General features: G+C 51.3%; 1 protein-coding gene across 2 annotated transcripts in view; it reads right to left on the reverse strand.

Annotated features, from left to right (window-relative positions):
- The window catches only part of NEURL1 (neuralized E3 ubiquitin protein ligase 1), a 77,267-nt gene extending 57,216 nt beyond the window's left edge, over window positions 1-20,051 (reverse strand). Inside the window, exon 1 of one of the 2 annotated variants that reach the window (XM_024555565.4) lies at window positions 19,373-20,051. In XM_024555565.4, the coding sequence (XP_024411333.2) occupies window positions 19,373-19,457 (85 nt within the window). In that variant the 5' untranslated portion in view covers window positions 19,458-20,051. Of the gene's footprint in view, window positions 1-1,581; window positions 1,701-19,372 lie in introns of those variants that run through there. The other variant, XM_053923204.1, reaches the window with a different exon arrangement.
- Window positions 20,052-20,999: the final 948 nt, after the last annotated feature.

Below are 20,999 nucleotides of genomic sequence, written 5' to 3' on the forward strand. Positions count from 1 at the left end.
ACCGCCCAAGGCGGGCCTGGGGAAGCTTGCCTGCTTCCTGTTCCCAGAACCCACTGTATTTATTGGGCACTCGGGTACAGACGTCTTGGATACACAAGTTGACGTCATCCTTGCAAAGACCCTCCCTGCTCCCTCCAGAGCCCCAGGTTTTAGTTACCTGTGCAGTGAGCTGGGTCACACAACCCTTCACAGGTAAGACATGCTCCCTGACCTCGGGTCATGCGATACCCAACCTGAGAGGTATGCAAAGAAAGGCCAAGCCTCTAGAACAGGTGGGATAGAAGGCACTTCAGGCACAGTCACCGCCGCAGAGTCGGGACCGGAACCCACCTCTCCTGGACCTCTCAGCCACCTCTCCCTTTCCTTTCTTCCCCTGCCTCCTCTCCCATGTCCCCTCCCCTCGGCTCACTGCCCCAGGCCTCTGTGCTTAGCTCCAGCGCCCCCACCCCACCCCACAGCCCCACTCCCAACAGCCCCCAGGCCAGAGGCGCCCTGGTACAGCATTGACCTGAGAGCCAGGGAGCCCGGAGCCTCCATCTGGCTCAACTTGCCCCATGGCTCTGGGCGGGTCCCTTCTCTCTGAGCCTTGGTTTTTCCTTGTAAAAGGAAAAATTGTCAGTCATATTGTCAGGGCTGGACAATATGACTGCAGGCCCTCTTCATCCCCGATGTGCCGGTGTGGTCGGTGTCCTCAGGCCACCTTCCGTGTCACACACACCTTGATGACCTTTAGATGGGCCACACACCGATTCTCAGTGAAAAACAATGAATTTCATCCCAAATAAGGGAACTTACAGCACAGTCCCCCCACGGCCCAGTTCTGGCTGGTTTATGTTAGCTGGACAAGACTAAACAGACCTTCACAGTCTCAGTATTAAGCACAAAAAGTGAAAAGATGCCTGTCTCTGGGGCCTGGAGCGAGGGAGAGGTCAGTGCATCCCCAAGGTCCCTCAAGAGCTTGGCACACCTTGGGGGCACCAAAGCTTGGAGACAGGGGTGTTTGAGAAGGGCTGCTGGAGAGGGAGAAGGGTTTCAACGGGCAGCAATATGGGGCAGCCCTGGGGAAACTGAGCCAAGGGGCGTGCGGCGTGGGGGTAGAGGGGCAAGCCAGCCCTTGAGTCTGCAGAGGTGGGAATGTGAAGCAGGACCAGCCAATGAGAATGTGAAGAACGAAATGCAGGGAAGTAGTCAGGCAGCCAGTAACAAGAAAACCCTGAAGATTCCTTCTTACCTCCACCCCACCTGCCCTGAGCAGGAGGCCAGGAGGGAGGGAAATGGGGAGGGAAGCGACTCCACCACTTCCTGGACAATACAGCTCCTGTTCGCTCTGGCTGCCACACCTGCCTCTGGCAGCAGGAACACCACACACCTGAGATAAGAACTTAATTATTTACAAAACAGAGAAGCGAAGCAGGCCTACCTTCCTGTTTTCCCACAGGGGCCCCCTCCAGCTGCCCTGCTTCTAGCCTAACCCCAAAGGCCCTGCCCCTCCATCCCTCCCTCACCTGGCCCAGGTCCCTCCACAAAGTTCGTTGCCACTGTGGTTTGACAGCCCTGAGTGGCACGCATCACAGCTCCCACCTTAGAGGACTGACTTTTGCTGCCCAAGGTCTTTGTGTGTGGACGGCAAAGCTGGATCCGAGGCACCCACAGTTTCTGCATACACGTTGAGCCTGATAATCAAGGCCCTCGCACCCTCCGGATGCACTGCCCTCGGCCAACCAGACTTGGTGCCTGTACAGGCAGCTCCACCTCTGCCACCTACCCCTGCCCACCCCCAAGAGGACGCCCGTCCATATCTATGCAAACTTCCCCACCTTCTGCTAAACCAGTCCCTCCTCCTGGGAGCCCTCCCTGACTCAGCTCAGCCTAACAACCACCCTCCTCCCCTCTGGCCTCGCTCAGCCCCAGCTATCAGCACCACAAGGGCTATGAGGGCAGGAGCATGTCTGTCCCCAGAGGCCAGCACAGGCCTGGCACCCAGAAGGCACCCGAGGAACATCAGTGCCATCAGGGGATGAATGAGTGGACCAGCGGTTCCCCACTGCTCTCGCCTTCTTTTGTCTTGGCTCAGGGGTCTGGTATTCAGGAAATTCCATTTCAACAAAGAACAGAACATGGGTTGTAGCAGAACCCCCTGAGGGCCTGTGGGAGAAAAGTTTGACTTCCCAGAATCAGCCTATTTTTGCATTCATTTCAAAATGTCCGTCAAGTGACTACTCTGTGCCGAGCACTGACGGGAGTGATGCCATGGCAGGCAAGCCAGGCCGTCAAAGGTACTGACAGGGAAGCAGGCCCCAGCAGCCACGTGTGCTATGCAGAGAGCACAGGGCGGCAGTGGGAGAGGACAGAGGCCATGTCACCTAGCCGGGGTGGTCCAGGAAGGCTTCCTGGTAGAAGTGATGTCTAAGCCGAGACTTGAAGGTTAAACCTAATGATGACAATAACAACTAGTATTTATTACTAGTCAAGCATTATGTCTGAGGAGGAATTAGGGTATGGAGAAGGTAAGCCTCTGGCTCCAGGTGGCACAGGTAGCAAAGACAAAGTCTGACTCCAGAGCTTATACCTCAGCCCCAGGGCCTTCCACCCTGTCTGTCTTTCCTCCTCCCTCCTCACACCCAAGGCACCACTGACGGACCAGGTCCCCCCAGGTGCCGTTGGTGACCCCAGAGTTCAACACCTGGGTTGGGTGCCCATAGCCCAATAGGACCCCCAGGTCACTCAATCTCCATGTACCTTGGCCAGACCCAGAGAGTAGGGTTTGGGGGGTCCCTGAAGACCCAGACAGAGCCACCCTACATCCCTGGGAAAGAAAACTCCCCCATCTCCTCAGGTGCTGAGTGTCCTGAGTCACAGGGGAGGGGCTCCTCCCAAAGGAGAAGTTCTTCTGGAACATTAGGAAATTGCCCCTGCGCTGGAAACGCCCTGCACAGCCCCATGTGGACAGCTCCTCATCAGCCACTGCTGTCCCCTATGGGAGGAGAAAAGAGGAACACCCACCTGCAGTGGGGGTGGGGGTAGGAGGCCAGGAGGCAGGAGCTCCACCCACTCAAGGCCCAATAGCCCACCATGTGACCCTAAGCAAACGGATACAGGCAGCACTGAGGCTGCCCTGGAAACGTCCACCCAACTGCACCTCGGCTTGCTCCTCCAGGAAATAGGGCCACCACCACCTGTCTCAGAGAGCTCTAGGAGATCTGGAGCAAATCCCAGGGGGAAGAGACAGAGGGCTTCCGGAAGCGAAAAGCCCAGGACAAATGGAATGGAATTTCTCCTTCCCGGCAAGTCTGGCTCTCTGAGAGGGGGCTCCACACTGAGGTAATGGGAGAAAGAAATGGGAGAGGAGAGTAGGGTGGTAGCCCTCTATGGAGGCAGACACTTCTCAGCTGGGTACCAACCAGGCTGGGGGCCGGAGGGCACCACAATTCCTCTGTATTCCAGCCGCTCTGCAGAGCACAGAGAGCCAGGGCCCTTCCGATCATGGTCACAGCATGTCCGCACCCACTGCCTGGGCCATGTGAGAGCTGGCTCACCAGGGCAGGAAGCTGCTGGCCCGGCCCGGCCCAGCTCCCGCCTGCCAGCAGGACCACATGCCAAGCCCCAGGGACCCAGATTTAACACAGCCCATTCAGTGTGTGCTCCCTCCCCTCCGGGGCCCCTCAGCACAAGTTAAGATCCGACTGGCACTAATTGGACCAAGCTGGCAGTGCCCAGGGCGACATCAGCACTGTCAGCATGGATTTGACTCACGGAGCAATGGTCATCGTAGCCTATGGAGACCATCGTTAGCGTCATTTTGGGAGAATCAAGCGAACTTGGACGGTGCTTTGCGAATCAATACCACTACCTGGCCAAGCTTTCAGCCAGAGATCTAGAACTTATCAATGGTTTATTCTCAGGCTAACATCCGGGCAGGGCTGGATCCCTCCAATCATCAGCTCAGGAGCCTGCAGGCCCATCCCTCTGCTGTCAGTCTCAGAAAGTTTTCTCCACAAGCAAAAGGGGGTCCAGTTGTATGGACATTTCCAGGGCACCCTCCAGCTCTTCCCTTCCTCCCAGGGTATAAAACCTCCAGTTTGATCAACAAACCCGAAGCCAAAAAGGAAATCTCAACCCAATCCTAGGATATAGGGCCCCAGCTGGACTCTTGGCTCCAAGACTCAACACTCAACTGCAATCATGAATCCTGGACCCTGATGTGAAAACTCCCTTCCAGGAAAGGAGCCTTCACCCCAGCATGGAACTCAGATCCCCCTGCCCCAAACAGGCACCTCAATACCAAGCCAGAACCTTGCCTGCAGATGTGGCACCTTCCCCCCAAAATAGAACCTTGCGCCCTGGGAACTGAACCTTAGCACCAGAAAGTAAACCCCCACTTTCAGGACAAGCCCTGAATCTTGGGGAAACTATTCTCAATAGCTGATCTAGACTGTTCTTAGATTTTGTTTCTTTAACACAACTTCAACTTGGGGACCAGATGAGGAAACCCAAATTCCCTAAACAGTTTCCTTCATTCTGCAGTGACTTTGATTAAATTTACTTTTAAATCCTAGCTCTAGAAATCACCTCTCTCCCCGACCTCTTCCCTGAGAGACGGAGGCTTTCCTCCAGGTAATCAGCAACCCCCCAGGCAGCAGAAGACAGTAGCCTGGACCTGACTACTGGTCAGACATTCTGGACCCCTGCCAGGCTTAAGATAACATCCTGCCCTATGTTTCAGCTCCTGAGCCCTAAAGTAGAAAGACCCCCTGGCTATTTTTCAATGAATCAGACAGAGGAATGCTGAAAAACATCTCAGAGCTGTCCTCAAGACCTGAAGAAATAATTCACTACCCTTACCTCACCTCTGACCAACCAGCTCCCAGCATGACCTTGAACCCCTAACCCATGGCATCTTGTGCTTTTCTTCTATTTAATCTGTAACCTACACCTATATAATCTGTCATCTACATACCATCAGGGAGTTCGGGCTTTTGAGCATTAGCTTCCTATTCTCCTGGATGGTGCCATTCATCAATAAAATAGCCAATATTTCTCTACCACAATTCTCGGTATTTAGTGTCTAGCTCTGGGAGTGCCAGGTGGACAGACTCTTTCTGTTCTACAACAGAACCAGAGGAACATCAGGCAACCAGGGCCCCCATTTCTAGGAGGGCTCCACTTTGATGCAGAAATGTCCATGTGAGCGCCATCCTGGTGACTCACAGCCTCGTCCCACTACTTCCTTCATCCTCTTGGCTCCACACCAGGGTGTCCTCAGCCCCAGAGGGTCTGCCAGCCCCAGCCCAGGAGAGGGTGACCATTCTTGCCACATCTAGTTGACATAATACTGGAGGTCCTAACCACTTACACAAGAAAAATAAATAAAAAGCATTCAAATCAGAAAGGAAGTAGTAAAATTGTCTCTGTTTGCAGATGGCATGATCTTTTATATAGAAAATTCTAAAGACTCCACCAAAAAAAATGGAATTTATAAACAAATTCTGTAAAGTTGCAGGATTCAAAATCAACATACAAAAAGCCACTAACAACAAAACAATTCAAAAATCTTTAAGAAAATAAATCCATTTACAACAGCATCAAAAAAATACTTAGGGATAAATTTAACCAAGGAGGTAAAAGATCTGTACACTGAGACCTAGAAAACATTGATGAAAGACTTTGAAGAAGACACAAATAAATGGAGAGATATTCTGTGTTCATGGATTAAAATAATTGATATTGTTAAAAATGTCTATACTACCCAAAGCAATCTATAGATTCAATGCAATCCCTATCAAAATTCCAGTGGCCTTTTTCACAAAAATGGAAAAATCAATGTCAAAATTTGTATGGGACCACAAATGACCCTGGGTAACTAAAGCAATCTTGAGAAAGAAGAACAAAGCTGGAGATATCACACTTCTATTTCAAACTATACTTCAGAGTTATGGTAATCAAAACACTATGGTGCTGACATAAAAACAGAAATACAGATCAATGGAATAGACTAGGCAGTACAGATATAGAACAACTCATTTTGGGCAACTAATTTTCAACAAAGGTACCCAGAATACACAATGGGGAAAGAATAGTTTCTTAAATAAATGGTGTTGGGAAAACTGCATATCCACATGCGAAGAATTAAACTGGGCCCTTATCTCATACCATATACAAGGATCAACTCAAAATAAATTAAAGATCTGAACCTAAGACGTGAAATCATAAAACTGATAAAAGAAAGCAGGAGAAAGCTCCTTGACATTGATTTTGGCAATGATTTGTGGGATTCGACACCCAAAGGACAGGCAGCGAAAGAAAAAATAAACAAGTGAGACTACATCAGACTAGAAAGTTTCTGCACACCAAAAGAAACAATCAACAAAATTAAAGGCAATCTGTCGAATGCGAGAAAATATTCACACACCGTACATCTGATAAGGGGTTAATATCCAAAATATATAAGGGACTCTTACAACTTAATGGCAAAAAAATAATAACTCAATTAAAATATGGGCAAAGGACCTGAATAGTCATTTGTCCAGATGAGACACAAATGGCCAACAGGTATGTGAAAAGGTGCTTAATGTCACTAGTCCTCAGGGAAATGCAAATCAAAACCATGAGATACCATCTCACACTTGTTAGGATGTCTGTTATCAAAAAGACAGAGATGGCCCTGGCTGGTGTGGCTCAGTGCATGAGCACCAGCCTGCGAACCGAAGGGTCACCAGTTTGATTCCCAGTCAGGGCACACGCCTGGGCTGCAGGCCAGGTCCCCAGTTGGGGGCATGCGAGAGGCAACTGATTTATATATCTCTTGCACATTGATGTTTCTCTTCCTCTCTTTCTCCTTCCCTTCCCCCTCTCTAAAAATAAATAAATAAAATCTTTCAAAAAATACAGAGATCAATATCGATGAGGAGGTGGAGAAGAGGAAACCGTTATACACTGTGGGCAGGAATGTAAATTGGCACAACCATTTTGGAAAACAGTATGGAGGTTCCTCAAACAATTCAAACTAGAACTACCACATTATTCAGCAATCCCATTCCTGGGCATATAACTGAAGGAAATGAAATCACTATCTTGAAGAGATACCTGTATATCCACGTTCACTGCAGCATCATTCACAAGAACCAAGATAGGGAAACGACCTAAGCATCCGTTGACAGATGAATACATGAGTACAGAAAATGTGGTATATACACAATGGAATAGTACTTGGCCATAAAGCGAAGGAAATCCTGCCATTTGCAACATGGATAAACCGGAAGGGTATTACACTAATTGAAGTAAAACAGAAAAAAAAAAAAAAAGACAGACAAACACTGTATAGTATCATATTTCATATGTGAAATCTAAAAAAAAAAAGTTGAACTCACAGAAACAGAGTAGAATGGCAGAGCCAAGGGCTGGGGGGAAGGGAAATGGGCAGAGGCTGAGCAAAGCGTATGAACTTCCAGTTGTAACTTCTGAGGATTTCGTGTACAACCTGCTGATTATAGGTAAGGATACTGTATTGTACACTTGGAATCTGCTAAGAGAGTAGATCTTAAGCATTTTCACCAAAAACAAAAGTAACTTTGTGAGGTGATAACTGTGTTAATTCATTTGATTGTGGGGATCATTTCACAGTGTGTTGAAAATAAGTATCAAATCATCACATTTACATATATTACAATTTGTGTAATATATGTAATAAAGGTACACTTTAAATATATTACAATAGTGTCAAAGCCCAGGGGACAAACAGCTGTTTTTCTCTCCTCTCTTCCCCTTCCCCACCTGCTTCCTTATTTCTCCACTCACTTTTCCACATTCTGGTTTACCAGGCGGTCATCCATCGAGTTCCTCCTGCTTTCTTCTGCCTTACGGTTTAGTAATTCAACAAGTACTGAGCCCCAGGGTGAGGGTCTGGGGCTTTGATCTCAACTCTGAGACAACCAGGGTAGCCTTGGCCTGTCCATTCTGATTTATGACCATCTTTAATGGTTTGTGTATGTATGCTGGGGGGCGGGGAGGGGAGCTGGCCCTGTAGGGAGTGGGGAGCCACCTGAGAAAGCCTGGCTAGGATGGGATCGAAGGCCCCTGGCTCCGGGAACAACAGACGTAGGTGCACATCAGAGCACAGGTACCAGGGCCCTGCCTCTGCCTCTGCCTACCAAGGAGCCGCCTATGAAAAGCAGAGGGGACACTGATTATTGACGGTAGGGTAGGGATGGAGCCAAGAGCTCTGGGCCTGCCCTGACCTCCTCACCTGTCTCTCCTCCTGGCTCTAATAGCTCACAGCCTTGGGTGGGACACAGCTCTTGAGGGAACATGTACACCCCTGACCTCCCACGAGGCTCACCCTCCCAGCATATCCAAGCTCTTCCGTGTTAAACCACCTGGTGCTTCACTGACCGCTGTCTCAGAGTCAGCATTTTCTAAAGGCTTTCCCAAATCGATCGGCATGCCTCCAAGCTCACTGCCCTGCACCAGCAAGGGTCACACATCTCTCCTCCCCTGGAGGACTGCAGGTGCCTCCTGCCTGGCCCCTCCCCTGCCCCTCTCGGCCCCAGAGCTTTCTAAGACATCTAAGGGATCTTGTCACTCTTCTGTTTAAAGCACTTCAGTAGGTCCCCTAGGGACAGTACACATCACAGTTGGGCAAGTATATTCATCCCTGTGAGGGTCCCAGAGTTAACTTCCGCCAGCTCCTGAGAGCATCATCCCGCCAAGTCAGAGCCTGGAGACCTTACTAACACCTGGTACTAATCACCTTGGGCAAGTAACTTCCCTTCTTAGGGGCTGAGAACCCAGACCTGGGCTGAGAAAGAAGGGAGGACAAAACAATCTCACCCACACACCTGACCACCTGCCAGTCCTCTCCCCTTGGGAAGAATGTGTTCAAAGGAGCATTTGCCAGGAAAATCAGGGAAAGAAAAGGAAAAGAGAGCAGACTCAGAGAAGGAGAAGGGCTCCAGGACACTTCTGCTAACGTGGATTGATGTCTGAACTGCGTGAGGCTGGGCTGTGAACACTTCCAGGGCAGAGACAGTGCCCAGTACTCAGCCCTCTGTTCTCCACACGCAGCACCATGCCCAGCACAGAGTGGGCACCGACACATGAGATGAGTTAGCTGGATCACCCAAGCAGTTTCACTGTGATCAGGGCCTAGAGCCTCCTCGCCATGCTCTCTGGGTCACCTGGACACCCCACTGGACACGCACAGTCTAGACCAGCCCATCGCCGGAGAAGGTCAGCCTTTCAGGCAGAGGCTGGGGCAGCCAGGCGGAAAATATGAAGGTGAAAGCCAGCAGCGTGTGGAACTGCCGCCATCCTAATCATACGACAGCACCTTGCCCTGGCACTGTTCTCCCTGTTCTGCCCGCACCCCGACCTCTGGCGCAGCCAGGATGGTGTTCTGGGGACAAGAGAAGCAAAGAAGGTCATCCAGTAAGCCAGCGGACATACTTTCCTTCCCCACCCCCTTCATCCCAAGAAGAGTCCTCTCTCTTCCCCCTGCCCCAGCCCTGCACAGCCAGCCTTTGTGACCAGCACCTTCTCCCATGCACAGAGCGGCAAGGGAGCTGCCGCGCTCCTTGGCCTGAAGGGCTGGGGTGACACTGGCCTGGACACAGCCCTTCATACTGAGCAGCAAGGGTGAGCCAGCCCTAAGCTCTGTCCCCAGGCACAGGAGCTTGTGCTAGCCCCTACTGGGAACACCCTTCACCAGTGCCCTCCCCGCCCAGCTCAATTCTCTCAGTTGGGGGGTGGTACTGCCCCCTCTGGGTGCTTTTAGAAATATGGTAGAACTATTTTTTTTAATGTCACGATGCCACTTTAGATGGTCAGTGGCATTTACAAGGCAGGGCTAGGGATGCTAAATGAATAGTTTCATGCCCCACATGCCAGGAGCACCCCCTCTAGGACCATGGAGCTGCTGCTACTCAAGTTCACATCACTGCTCTAGAGAAGCCTTCCCAGACCCTCAAGACCAGGTCAAGTTCCCTGGTTCAGCTCCCTAGTCTTCTCTTTCACACCCCTTCTCCAAATGTAACTGTTTGGGTGAGCAGCTGAAGAAATTGTTGAGTGGGGCAGTTAAAGCAGTAGGTCCTCCACCCTCAAGAAGGCGGAGCCTAACTCTGCACCCCTTAAGTGCGGGCTGCACACCGGGACTTTCTTCCAAAGAGCGCAGTACGGAAAAGGGAGAAAAGTGTAACTCCACCTTTACAGTGGAGAAACCTAACCAGCACTACCGCAGCCACATGATCAAGGTCAACCTCGTGTTGACAGGACGCACGGCTAATATGATGCGGTGGAAGTGGCACTTCACCTCTACGGTCTTTCTCTTCTCTTTCTCTTCGAAACCTGCAACCACAGCTAATCACGAGAAGAACATCAGACAAATCCCAATAGAGAGTCGCTCTACAAAGTACCTAACCAGAAATCCTCGAAACTGTCAAGGTCACCAGAAACAAGTGTGAGAAACTGTCACTACCAAGGGGAGTCTAAGAAAAATGACAACCTGATATATAATGTGGTGACTAAAAATACAATGCAGGATCCCAGATGGGATCCCGGTGTACAGAAATGCCATTAGGGAAAACTGAGGAGATCTGAATAAAGCATAGATATCAGTTCATAACAATGTATCAGTATTAATTCATGGTCACGAACATTCCATACTGATGTAAGATGTTAATAATGGGGGAAACTGGGCATGGGGTATATGGGAACTATGCTATTTTGCAATAACTCTGCAAATGTAAAACTGTTCTCACACAAAAACATTGCTGAGAGAGAGAGAGAGCGCCCCAAAATCAGAGATCTTGACTAGAACCCCAGCTCTACCTCACACCAGCCATGGGATCCTCAGTTTGCCCATGCATAAGTGGGGCTAATAATCACACTGACTTCATATAGTTGTTTTAAAGATTAAATGAGATAATAGCACAGGCTCTGGAACACAGCATGTTCGCGATTGTTATCATATTCTGATTCACTTTTGCTCAAGTCCTTGTTGTTCCCGTCTGCCTCCCCCACAGGAGCAGAAGCTCCGTGGCAGTGAACCCTCACCTGCCCTGCGCCCCACTGAGTTCTCACTCCTAGGAGAGCACCTGGCCGGTCGCCAATGCTTAGTACTGGGTTGGCCAAAAAGTCTGTCTAGTTTTTTCTATAAGATAAAAGACACATTTTTCATTTTCACCAATAACTTGATTGATTGGGATATTTTGAGTATGTTGGCTATCTCCCATGCGGCCTAATACTGAGTGTTTGCATTTTAACATCTCAATTTGATCGCTATCAACTCCAACCGGTCTACCTGACCATGGACCATCTTCTAGCAAGAAATCTCCAGCACGAAACTTCGCAAACTACTTTTGACCCGTTGGATCAGTCTCAGCACCTTCTCCATACACTGCAGAAATCTTTGTATGCATTTCAGTTGTATTTTTATCTTTCTTGAAATAATAAAGCATAAGATGCTAAAAATGTTGCCTATTTTCTTCCATCTTCAATTTAAAAATGGCTACACAAAAATTCACCAATTTTGATAATTTTTTAAGAATGCACACTGACATGACAGCTGTCACAATACAATCTAACAAAATTGTTTCAAATGACGTTAAAGACAACTAGGCACTACTAGAGCCACCACACAGAAAAAACCAAACGAACTTTTCAGCCAAGTTTGCGTTTCTTAAACAACAGAATGAGCCCTGTCCATCACAGCATCCTTGCGACCCCAACCTCACTCAAGAAGAACTTCAATCAGGAGCCCAGCACAGAGCCCTGCCTACTCTGCACCCCCACTCCCGCCCCGGAACTGCAGCTAGAGCAGAAAGCCAAGGCCTCCCACCTGCCTCCCAGTGGCTCCATCTATTCCCTGCTCCGCCTCTCCCAGCCCTTCTTTTCTGTTAGCCCCACCCCCCACAGGCATCAGCACCTGCTCCTTTCCCGAAGCAGCAGGATCTGGGTAATGACCTCTGATAAGCATCTTTTAATATACCCTGTAGCTGGATCTGTCATCCAGGGGCTCTAGTCTCCCCCTCACATCCTGTTCCCACCTTCCCCCACCTCCCCCCACTTCTTGTGCTGGTCCATTAGTGCTCCTGGTCCCACCAGGCAGTCCCCAAGGGCCTCTGGACTCTGACTTGCTGGAAAATGGCCAACAGACAGCCCAGGCCATTCCACAAGCCTGACCCTCCTCACAAGCCCGAGCTCTCAGTGGCCTGGCCTGGCTCTGCCCTTGCCACCCAGCCCCACTGCTGGCCAGACAAGTCCTCTCCACCCCTGCAGGCAAGTTTCCCAGGTGTTACCAAGGAGACCACTTGCATCCTGCCCCGGGTTGCCAAAGCAACCAGTTTCAGTGGGAAGCAGCCCCTCATCCTCTAGCTCCTGAGTGTGCAGAACCAGGAATGAGAGAGTCACAGACCAACAGGAAATAGGCCCAGGCAACTGGCACACCGGGGTAGAGGCATCTCCGGGGCAGTGACCCGCTCCTGCCTTCCTTCCTCCCCTCTCTTCCCCCTTTGTTGCCACTGTTGCTCATCCTGCATCCATCTGGAGCTCTGTGATTTAGAGCCAATGCTCGGGCCTCAATGTGCACATTTTGGAAGTGGGCACATGCCATCCCAGAGGGCCAGGGAAAAGAGCCCCCATACACAGAAATTCCCCCCAAGAACAATTTTTTCCTTCATGGGCTTTGGTGACCTGGGTAGAAATCTCAGCTCTGCCATTTCCTAGTTCAGGGTTTTGGGATAAAATTCTTAACACCCATTAGTCTCGATGTTCTCACCTATAAAATGGGAATAATAATATCTACCTCACACTTATTGGGAGACTAAATGAATTAACCTACATGAATGTACTTAGCATAGTGCCTAGGATCAGGAACTGGGCTCCATAGGTCAGAATGCTTCCAGATTTACCCATGGGAACCCCAGATGAGGGTGCCCACTCGGCTGCCCTACCCAACCCTTCTAGCTTGGCCTAGGTCAGGAGCCTTGCAGCTTCCATTAACCTCCCAGTAGTTCAAGATGCTTCATTCCCTCCTACCCTCAGCCTGTAGTCTGCCATTGCCACTGCCGCTATTTAAATGAAATCACTATACCCTTCTGCTCAAAAGCCGTCCATGGCTCCCCATGCCTACACGATGAAGTCTACACTATTCATCTTGACCTCTGAGGCCCTCCAAGATCTGGCCCCAGCCTACCCTCAGAGACTGACACATTCATCTCCCCAGTGGAGAACCACGCCCCAAGCAGGAGGAAATGCTCGTAGACCCTGCACACACCTTGCTTTGTCCTGCCCCTGTGCCACAGCTGTCCTACCCTGGGTGAGACGCCCCTGCAGTTCCCTTCCAAACCTTCCCTATCCTACTAGGGTCTCCCCTCCTCTGAGATGCCTGAGCTCACCCACTCCCAGAGCAACAGCGTGGGCCATTCTGAAGCCTCGTGGCCTTGACAGTGCTCAGACCTTGGGGTATACCAGAATGACCTGGGGATCTTGTTAAACATACAGGTTTGGGGGGCCCCATCCCAAAACATTCTGAGACAGCGGGTCTGGCCTGGGGCTGGGGACCTGCATTGCAGACATGCTGCCAGCTGATGCTGATGTCCATACAGGCAGTAGACAGCCTCACTTGGAGAGACACTGGCCCAAAGAAACAGAAGGTTCCCTCGAAAGTGTCTGATAACTGGCTGACTGGTGAACGAGGCTAAAAACCCTGCAGAGAGGTGTAAGGGGCAGGGGCTGGGACGCAGCATCGAAAACTCCATGGTACTCCCTCTCCTTCCTCTGAGGCCCTGTCCAGAGAACAGGAGAGTGCGCCCCAGTTTCTGTCCCACAATGGAAGACAGCACTCACGAAGACTGAATTCTACGGGGGCAGGAGAGTATACAGTGCGGGGCAAAAGTAGGTTTACAGCCGTGAGTATGTGAAACCCAGAGTTTGTTCTTGTATTATTATTTGTTAATTATTGTATTATTTTCCATACAACAGCATAAACTTTTGCCCCGGCCTGTACTGGTCAGTGTTGAACTCTGCAGTCAGAGAGACCTGGGTCTAAATCCCAGCTCCATCAGCTGCTAACTGTGTAGTCTAGGATAAGCTACTTAACCTCTCTGAGCTTCTCCTTCCCCATCCATAAAATGCTGACAAGGATACCTCCCCCAGCAGGCTGCCAGAAGGATATTAATGCAAATACTCTACACGTAAGTACATGGTACACAGTAACTACCCGATACACAGCAGCTATAAATATTACTGTTATGATTAACAACACAGGATTCAAAGGTCAGAATGAACTAAAAACCAAGGTGTGCAGGATAGATGCTCTGGCCTCCACTTGGGGGCTGTCTCGGCCCAGCCTCTCTGAAGTCGGGGCTGGGAGAGGAGGCCTGCTGCTTCCTCTCGCAGGTCCGTGTGCTGCGTCGCTGGGGGTGGAGGGCTGGATGAGCTCACCTAACCTGTCAGTGTCATGACAGCCAAGGAGGGAGCCCAGACAAGGGCTATGGAAATATCTGTGGGTTGGGCAAAGCACGGAGACCTTGAATATCTGATTATAGAAACCTCGGTCATAACCTTGAAGGCTGTGCATAGGGGAGGGGCATGATGAAAGGGATACTTTAGGCAGATCACTGTGGCCGCATCAAAGGAGGAACTGAAGGCAGGAAGGCCAGCGCTTGCACTATCTGGGATGAGGACACAGATCGGGGAAGTAGCAATGCGAAGGTGAAGGCTGGAAAACGGCTAGGACCTGTCCTGAGAGCAGGCACCCCGGCCCCCACCCTCAGAGAGCAGTGATGAAGTTCAGGGACTGCAGACACGCTCACGTGGCTCACTCTGGCCCACTTTGAAGAATCGTGGCTCCTCCACCAGCCGACTTCGGAGGCCCCTCCCTCTGCCAGCCAGGAGCATCAGTCAGCATGCAAAAGAGACTCTGGAAACAACAGGTGTCTTGCTCTGGCCGGGAAACTCTGTTGGTTGGAGCATCGTTCCGTACACGGTTGCGGGTCGGTCCCCGGACAGGACACATACCTAGGTTGCAGATTCAACCCTAGTCGAGGCACGTATGGGAGGCAACCAATTAATGTTTCTCTCTCACATAGATGTTTCTGTTTCTCTCTTTCTTTCTCCCTTCCTCTCTCTCTAAAGGCAATAAAACATATCCTCAGGTGAGGATTTTAAAAAATTAAAAAAAAAAAAGAAACAACAGGTGTCTTGCCAGTGTCACACCCAGCCAAAGCTGGAGAAGGACAATATCCCTGCGGCTGTTACAACAGGAGCTTTGAAGAGATGAAAGGTGCACTCCTAGGTAGATACCCTAGAGAACTGAGAACAGGTGTTCAAACAAAATCTGACACACACGTCTCCACAGCAGCAAAATTCAACTCCAATATCTATCAACGGGCAAGTGGATAAACAAAGTTGGCATAACAATACAACAGAACGTTATTCAGCCACAGAATGAGAAGATACATGTTAAAACATAGATGAACCTTAAAAGCATTATGCCTAAGTGAAAGAAGCCAGACACAAAAGGACAAATATAGTATGATTCCATTTATATGAAATGTCCAGAATTGGCAAATCCATAGAGACAGAAAGTGGTTGCCAGGGATACAGGGGAGGGGATAAGGGGGAGTGACTGCTGAGTGAGTACAGGCTTTCCTTTTGGGTGATAAAATGTCCTGGAGCTGGACAGAGGTGGTGCTTGCTCAACATCATGAATGTACTAAATGCCATTGAATTGTACACTTTATAAAGTTAAAATGGTGAATATTATGTTATATGAATTTTACCACAATAAAAGAAAAAGGAAGTGGCCCATCCAGTCCCCATCTGTGAGCCACCACTGGGGCTGAGGAGCCCTCCCCAAAGGTTTTCTAGTTACCATTCCCCCAACACTTAGCACCCAGCAGGCAGGCACTAGGAAAGAGCTGCGGAAGGAAAAAAGACCTTTATTCTGTGTAATTGTCTCTGTGAAGCCTGAGCCCCCTGCCCAGTCACCCTGTGCCTGCCATTGAGAATATACGCAGCACCTACTCATTACCACTTCCAAGCCTTCGCTGTAGGTCCCTTTCCTTGCACTCCTCCGCACACCCTAGGACTTCTGCTGCACCCCTTTGCCATCTACCCAGTCTCTGCAGGTCCTTCCACATCCAGCTCAGATCCTTCCCTGATCCCTCATTTCTGACGTCTGCCCACACACATCTGGGGTTGCAACAGTCCAACCCAGCATTTGCTCTGCTTTGCCTTTTCAATTAGATCTTCAGCCTGTGAATGCACAGGGATGGCAGGGGCGCTCACCTCTGAGCCGGGCAGAGAGCAGCAACTCGTTACTGTCTGTTGGTCCCAAGCCCAGAGCTATACCTTGGACCTCTCCCCGGCACACGCCTAGACCCACACTGTTCAGTGCCCAGTGGGAACCGCCAGCAGTGGGGTGAGGTCAGTGCATCTCCAGGAAGAAGACCATAGTCTACCGACCAAAAGGAAATGGACAGGCCGTTTCACATCAGCCTGACAGCCAGACTAATCTTAGATCTCCCATGAGACCCAGGATCCCTATTACAGCAAGCCCCTTCCCACTGTTTTCATTTCAATGGTGAGAAATCAAAGAAACTGCAATTATAGGAGAGAAAAAATCAAGAGTTCCCTGCCCTCAGCAAATTTCTGGATGGACACTGCTCAGAATTAGAGCTGAATTCTGGGTGCATACAAAAAGAATCCCGGTAGAACTCTGCGTGGATAGTCTCAGAATCACAACCAGTAAGAAGGGAACGGAATTGTGGATGGCCATGGCCATCACAGAGAAGATGCCTAAATCAATGCCGATCCAGGTAGAAGGGAATTTGAATGCTAAAACAATCGCAGAAAGGAGCTGAAGGCTCTAGTAGGATGGGAAGAAGTCAGGCTGAGATGCAGGATCAGGAGACACCGGATGAAGGACAGAGGGGCACGCTCTAATTCTCCATCTCAGGCTTAGAAGAAGCAGAACCAAAATTCTCATGACCACCTCCAGTAGGTGTGTGGGTGGGGGAAGGAAGAAGTGGATTCTGGTAAATCAAGCCTGAAGGGAGATGGGCTGGGAGAGGGAGACTGCTGGGCGGGGATTTGTCCACCATTTACTCCCATGGAAGAAGAACTGATCCCTGTAAGCCAGGGAGGCAGCAGGAAAGATGTTTCCCAAGCCAGGTAAGTGGGCAGAAGGCAGAGGAGTAAGCTGGGGAGGGACCCGGGAGGTGAGAGAGCCTCAGACCCTCACTTGCCCACTCCCTCCCTTGCCAAAGACCCCTGCCACAAAGACCTCACATCCCCACAATTCCAAACTTTAGGTACAAAGAGGTGCAATTATCCAGGTTTTCTGTGGGCTTCCCTGGGGTCAAGGATGGAGCAGGACCTTTGGGGGCATTTTGTGAGCATTAAAGCACCAAGTCAACTCACTGGTCCCCAGCACACCCCTGCCCTTGAAGGACTCAGCCTGGCTTTGCCACCTTCTCTTGACTGACCCACTGAGTAACTGGGCCAATCACTATCCTCTTCTCTCCTTCTTCCCACTTGTCCCTGAACTGGATGATGTCCACAGCTTCCTCCATCATTAGGGACCTGTTCCCAACACTCATGCTAACACTTACAGCTTATTTCTGACTATAAAAAGCAACTTGCTTATTTCAGAAATGAGCAAAATATTAAAAAGAAAAGAAAAAATCTTATATAATCCCATTACCTAGGGGAAACCACAGTTAACCTTTTGGAAACTCTCCATGGTTGATTTTTTTTTGGGGGGGGGGCATACATATCTTTTTTTAAAAAACAGAATTGGGACCTTATAGTCTATACAATTCTGTGTGCTGCTTTTTCAACTGTCATGTTGCTGTGGGAATTTTCCCAAGTCACCAAATATTTTCAAAAAATCCATTTTAAAGATTGCGTAATACTCCACCAAGAAGATACACCAGGATCATAGGGCTCCTAGGTTGTCCTCCTACTATGAACACCACTGCCGTGAACCTCCCAGCCCAGTGCCTGCGTATCTGCCTGCGTCTCCATGTCCTTGGGGTCGGTTCCTCTAGGTGGAATCACAAGGCCAACGAATATGATATTTTAAAAGGCCATGACATGTACCACCCTATGAATTTCCAGAAAGACACAACAAACCCATTGATCTTCTCCAGCTGAGTGAGAGCTGAAGTTCTCAAAGGGTTGGAGTTAGAATGCAGAATGGTGGTCCCATCTCTCCTCCTCTCCCCACAGTCTGGAAGGTTGACTGTCCAGCAAATGAGAGCACAGAATTCCAGGTCAGAAGATAGACATCTCCCCCTAGCTCTCCTTGGCTTTGGGAACCTGAAAGAAGAGTTGGCTCTCCTGAACTGTAGAGTGGGCCTGACTGGCACTGCTGACTGCCCGAAGCCGTTTCCTTGCTTACATAAAAGTCGTTTGCAAACGTCAGTGCTTTATGTCAAAGGGCATCACTATTATCCTTCTCATATCCTGGGGGGCTGAAGAAGTGGATTGTTCTCTGTGAAAACCCAAGGGCTTCGCTTCCTGGCCCTTAGTCATCAGAACATCCAGAACAAGTGCCAGCTAGTTCTAAGGGTGATAGGAAAGCAGCTTCCAGAAGAGATCTGTGAGGTCTGAGGGCCTCAAAGGACCCAAAGGTCAGAGACAGCACTGGAGGCTGCAGGGCAGAGAACTAGGCCTAGGGCCTCCCTGAGGGTGCTGGGTGGGTCAGGGACTCAGAGGTCAAAGACCTTCCCAGGGAACGTTCCTCTGTTTCAGGGTTCCCAGATTCTCCTTCATAGGGTTCCAATGGAACATCTGGCCTTTGGGGAACCACAAACCAAGCTGATTCAACCAATGAAAAGATGAAGAGCTGCAGAGGACCCCAGAGGCCATCAGCTCTGGCCCCTTCTTTCAGGCTGCTATAAAGCAGTCCTGGATCTCTAAGACCCTCCTATTGGATATGCAACTAGTGCTTCCAGCGTGACCTCTCCAACCCTGGGCAGACGAAAACGGAGACTATGATGCCTCCCTTGAGAAGCACAGGGGCCCCCTGAGCATCCTGCCACACTGCCCTATCCACCAGGCAAATGCCCTTCCTCGCGCCTGCATGCCCGCCAAGCATCACGGCCTGAGGGAACTCCAGTGACGTTCCCAGTACTGGCAGGGAGAACTGCGCAGACCCCGTGGAACGCCATCCTCCCGGGTTTCCACCATCACCACAGGCCGTCCCCAACCCCAGCCCACCTCCTAGGCCAGAGAGATGTGCATCTCCTGCCTTCAAATACGCACAACAGGTGGCACCTGCCCGTCATCCCCAACCACACCTCTTCATCTCTCCCTGCCCCTCCACCTGCGCCCCAGTCCTCCAGCTGCGCCCGGCCCGGCGAAGCCTTACCTTTGAGGTTCTGGGGGTGGCCCCGCGGCGGCCGGCTCGGGTTTCCTCGGGGCAGAGAGGGGATACTGGAGAAGTTGTTACCCATGGCATCCGGCCCCAGGGGGTTCGGCGCTCGCGGGGGCCAGGCGAGGCTGGGCAGGAGCGGAGGTACAGTGCGAGTGTGTGCGCGCGCGCGGGCGCGCGCCGCCGGGGGAGGGCCCTGGTGAGGCTGCGGCCGGGGGCGGGCGGGCTGCTCTCCTCTCCTCCCTCTCTCTGGGTTCCGCGGTCCTCAGCGGGTCCTGCCCGCCTAGGGGGTCCTCGCGCGAGCCGGCTACCTGCCTGCCATGGCCTGCGGCGGGGGTGGGGGCCACGTGGGGGCCCTTGGGTCGGGGCTGGCGGCTCCCAGAGCTCCCCCCTTTCTCCGGCTGGCGTTTAGGTTCCGGCTGGTGGTGGGCGGCGCGGTGGCTCCCGCGCGCTCCCCCGGGGCCATAGAGTCAGGGCTCCCCGCGCGGGTGCTCAGAAGCTCGGCCTGCCCGACTGCCTGGTGGCTCAGCGGCAGGCTTGGTCCCCGCCCGCGGGGACGGCTGCTGCGGCAACGCGCGTGGCGTCCTCCCGCCAGCGGGTCTGCATGGAACGGGGCTCCGTGGAGCGCAGAGCGTCCTGGGTGCTCCCGTGGTGGTTGGTCTCCGGCCACTGCGCTCCGGCCCCCGTCGCCCCCGCCCCTGTCCCCCCAACCGTCGCCAGGATTCCCTCTCTCCGGTTGTTATGGTGACAGCTGCGCTGGTGAATGAGCGTCTTAGTGACACGCGCGCGCCCGCCCAGCCAGATGTGGCTCCCTGGCGCTCCGCGTCCCTGCTGCCAGAAGGTCTGCGCCGCGCCTGGAGGTGGGAGGAGTGGGTGCCGGGCCCGGGTCAGGGTAAGATATCTGGCAGTGGTTGAGCTGTTGGGCTTATTTCTCTCACGGACAGTGGAACGCAGTCTTGAAAAGGAAAACCGGTACAGCAAGAACATTGAGCTCCCTGGGTGCCAGGCTCAGGGTGAGGTAGCTCTAATTTACGGTTTCTCTAGCACCAGATACAGGGCCTGGCATATAGCAAAAGCCCAAGAAAAAAAATTTAAGGAGTGAGTAGATGATTGAATAAATGTAGTAAGATTAGGAACCCAGGCACTTGATCCTCCACTCTCAATCAGATCTGAAGGGGCAAGGACTCAGAACAAGAACCCCAGGCTGTTCAGTTGCTGGACACACAGTGTTAGGGGCCTTTGGGTGCCTACAGCCCAAACCTAGGAGACTAGATCGCTGGCCAAGCTGGAGAAACAGATCTCAGGGACAAATCTTCGGAGAACCACCAACTCTGAACCGAGTGATTCTGCCAGCCATAAAAACTGGGGACAGGAGGACCTCTGTGTCCTGGAGCAAAGGAGGCTTCCTGGAGGACGCCTGCTCACATGACTCTTCCATCCTATAGCTCAACCCTGCTACCAGAGAGCCTACAGGAAGGGAGAAGGGAGTCATTCTTCTCCTACCTGTACGTGGGGCATCTGGATCTCCCAGTCTATCTGAGGGAGATGGGCCAAGCTCCCCCCTCCCCACCCTGGAAAGGGGATCTGCCTTCCTGTTCCTCTAGGTCACCTCTAGCCCTCTGAC

Source organism: Desmodus rotundus, chromosome 4 (genome assembly GCF_022682495.2).
Source record: "Desmodus rotundus isolate HL8 chromosome 4, HLdesRot8A.1, whole genome shotgun sequence".
Classification (NCBI taxonomy): domain Eukaryota; kingdom Metazoa; phylum Chordata; class Mammalia; order Chiroptera; family Phyllostomidae; genus Desmodus; species Desmodus rotundus.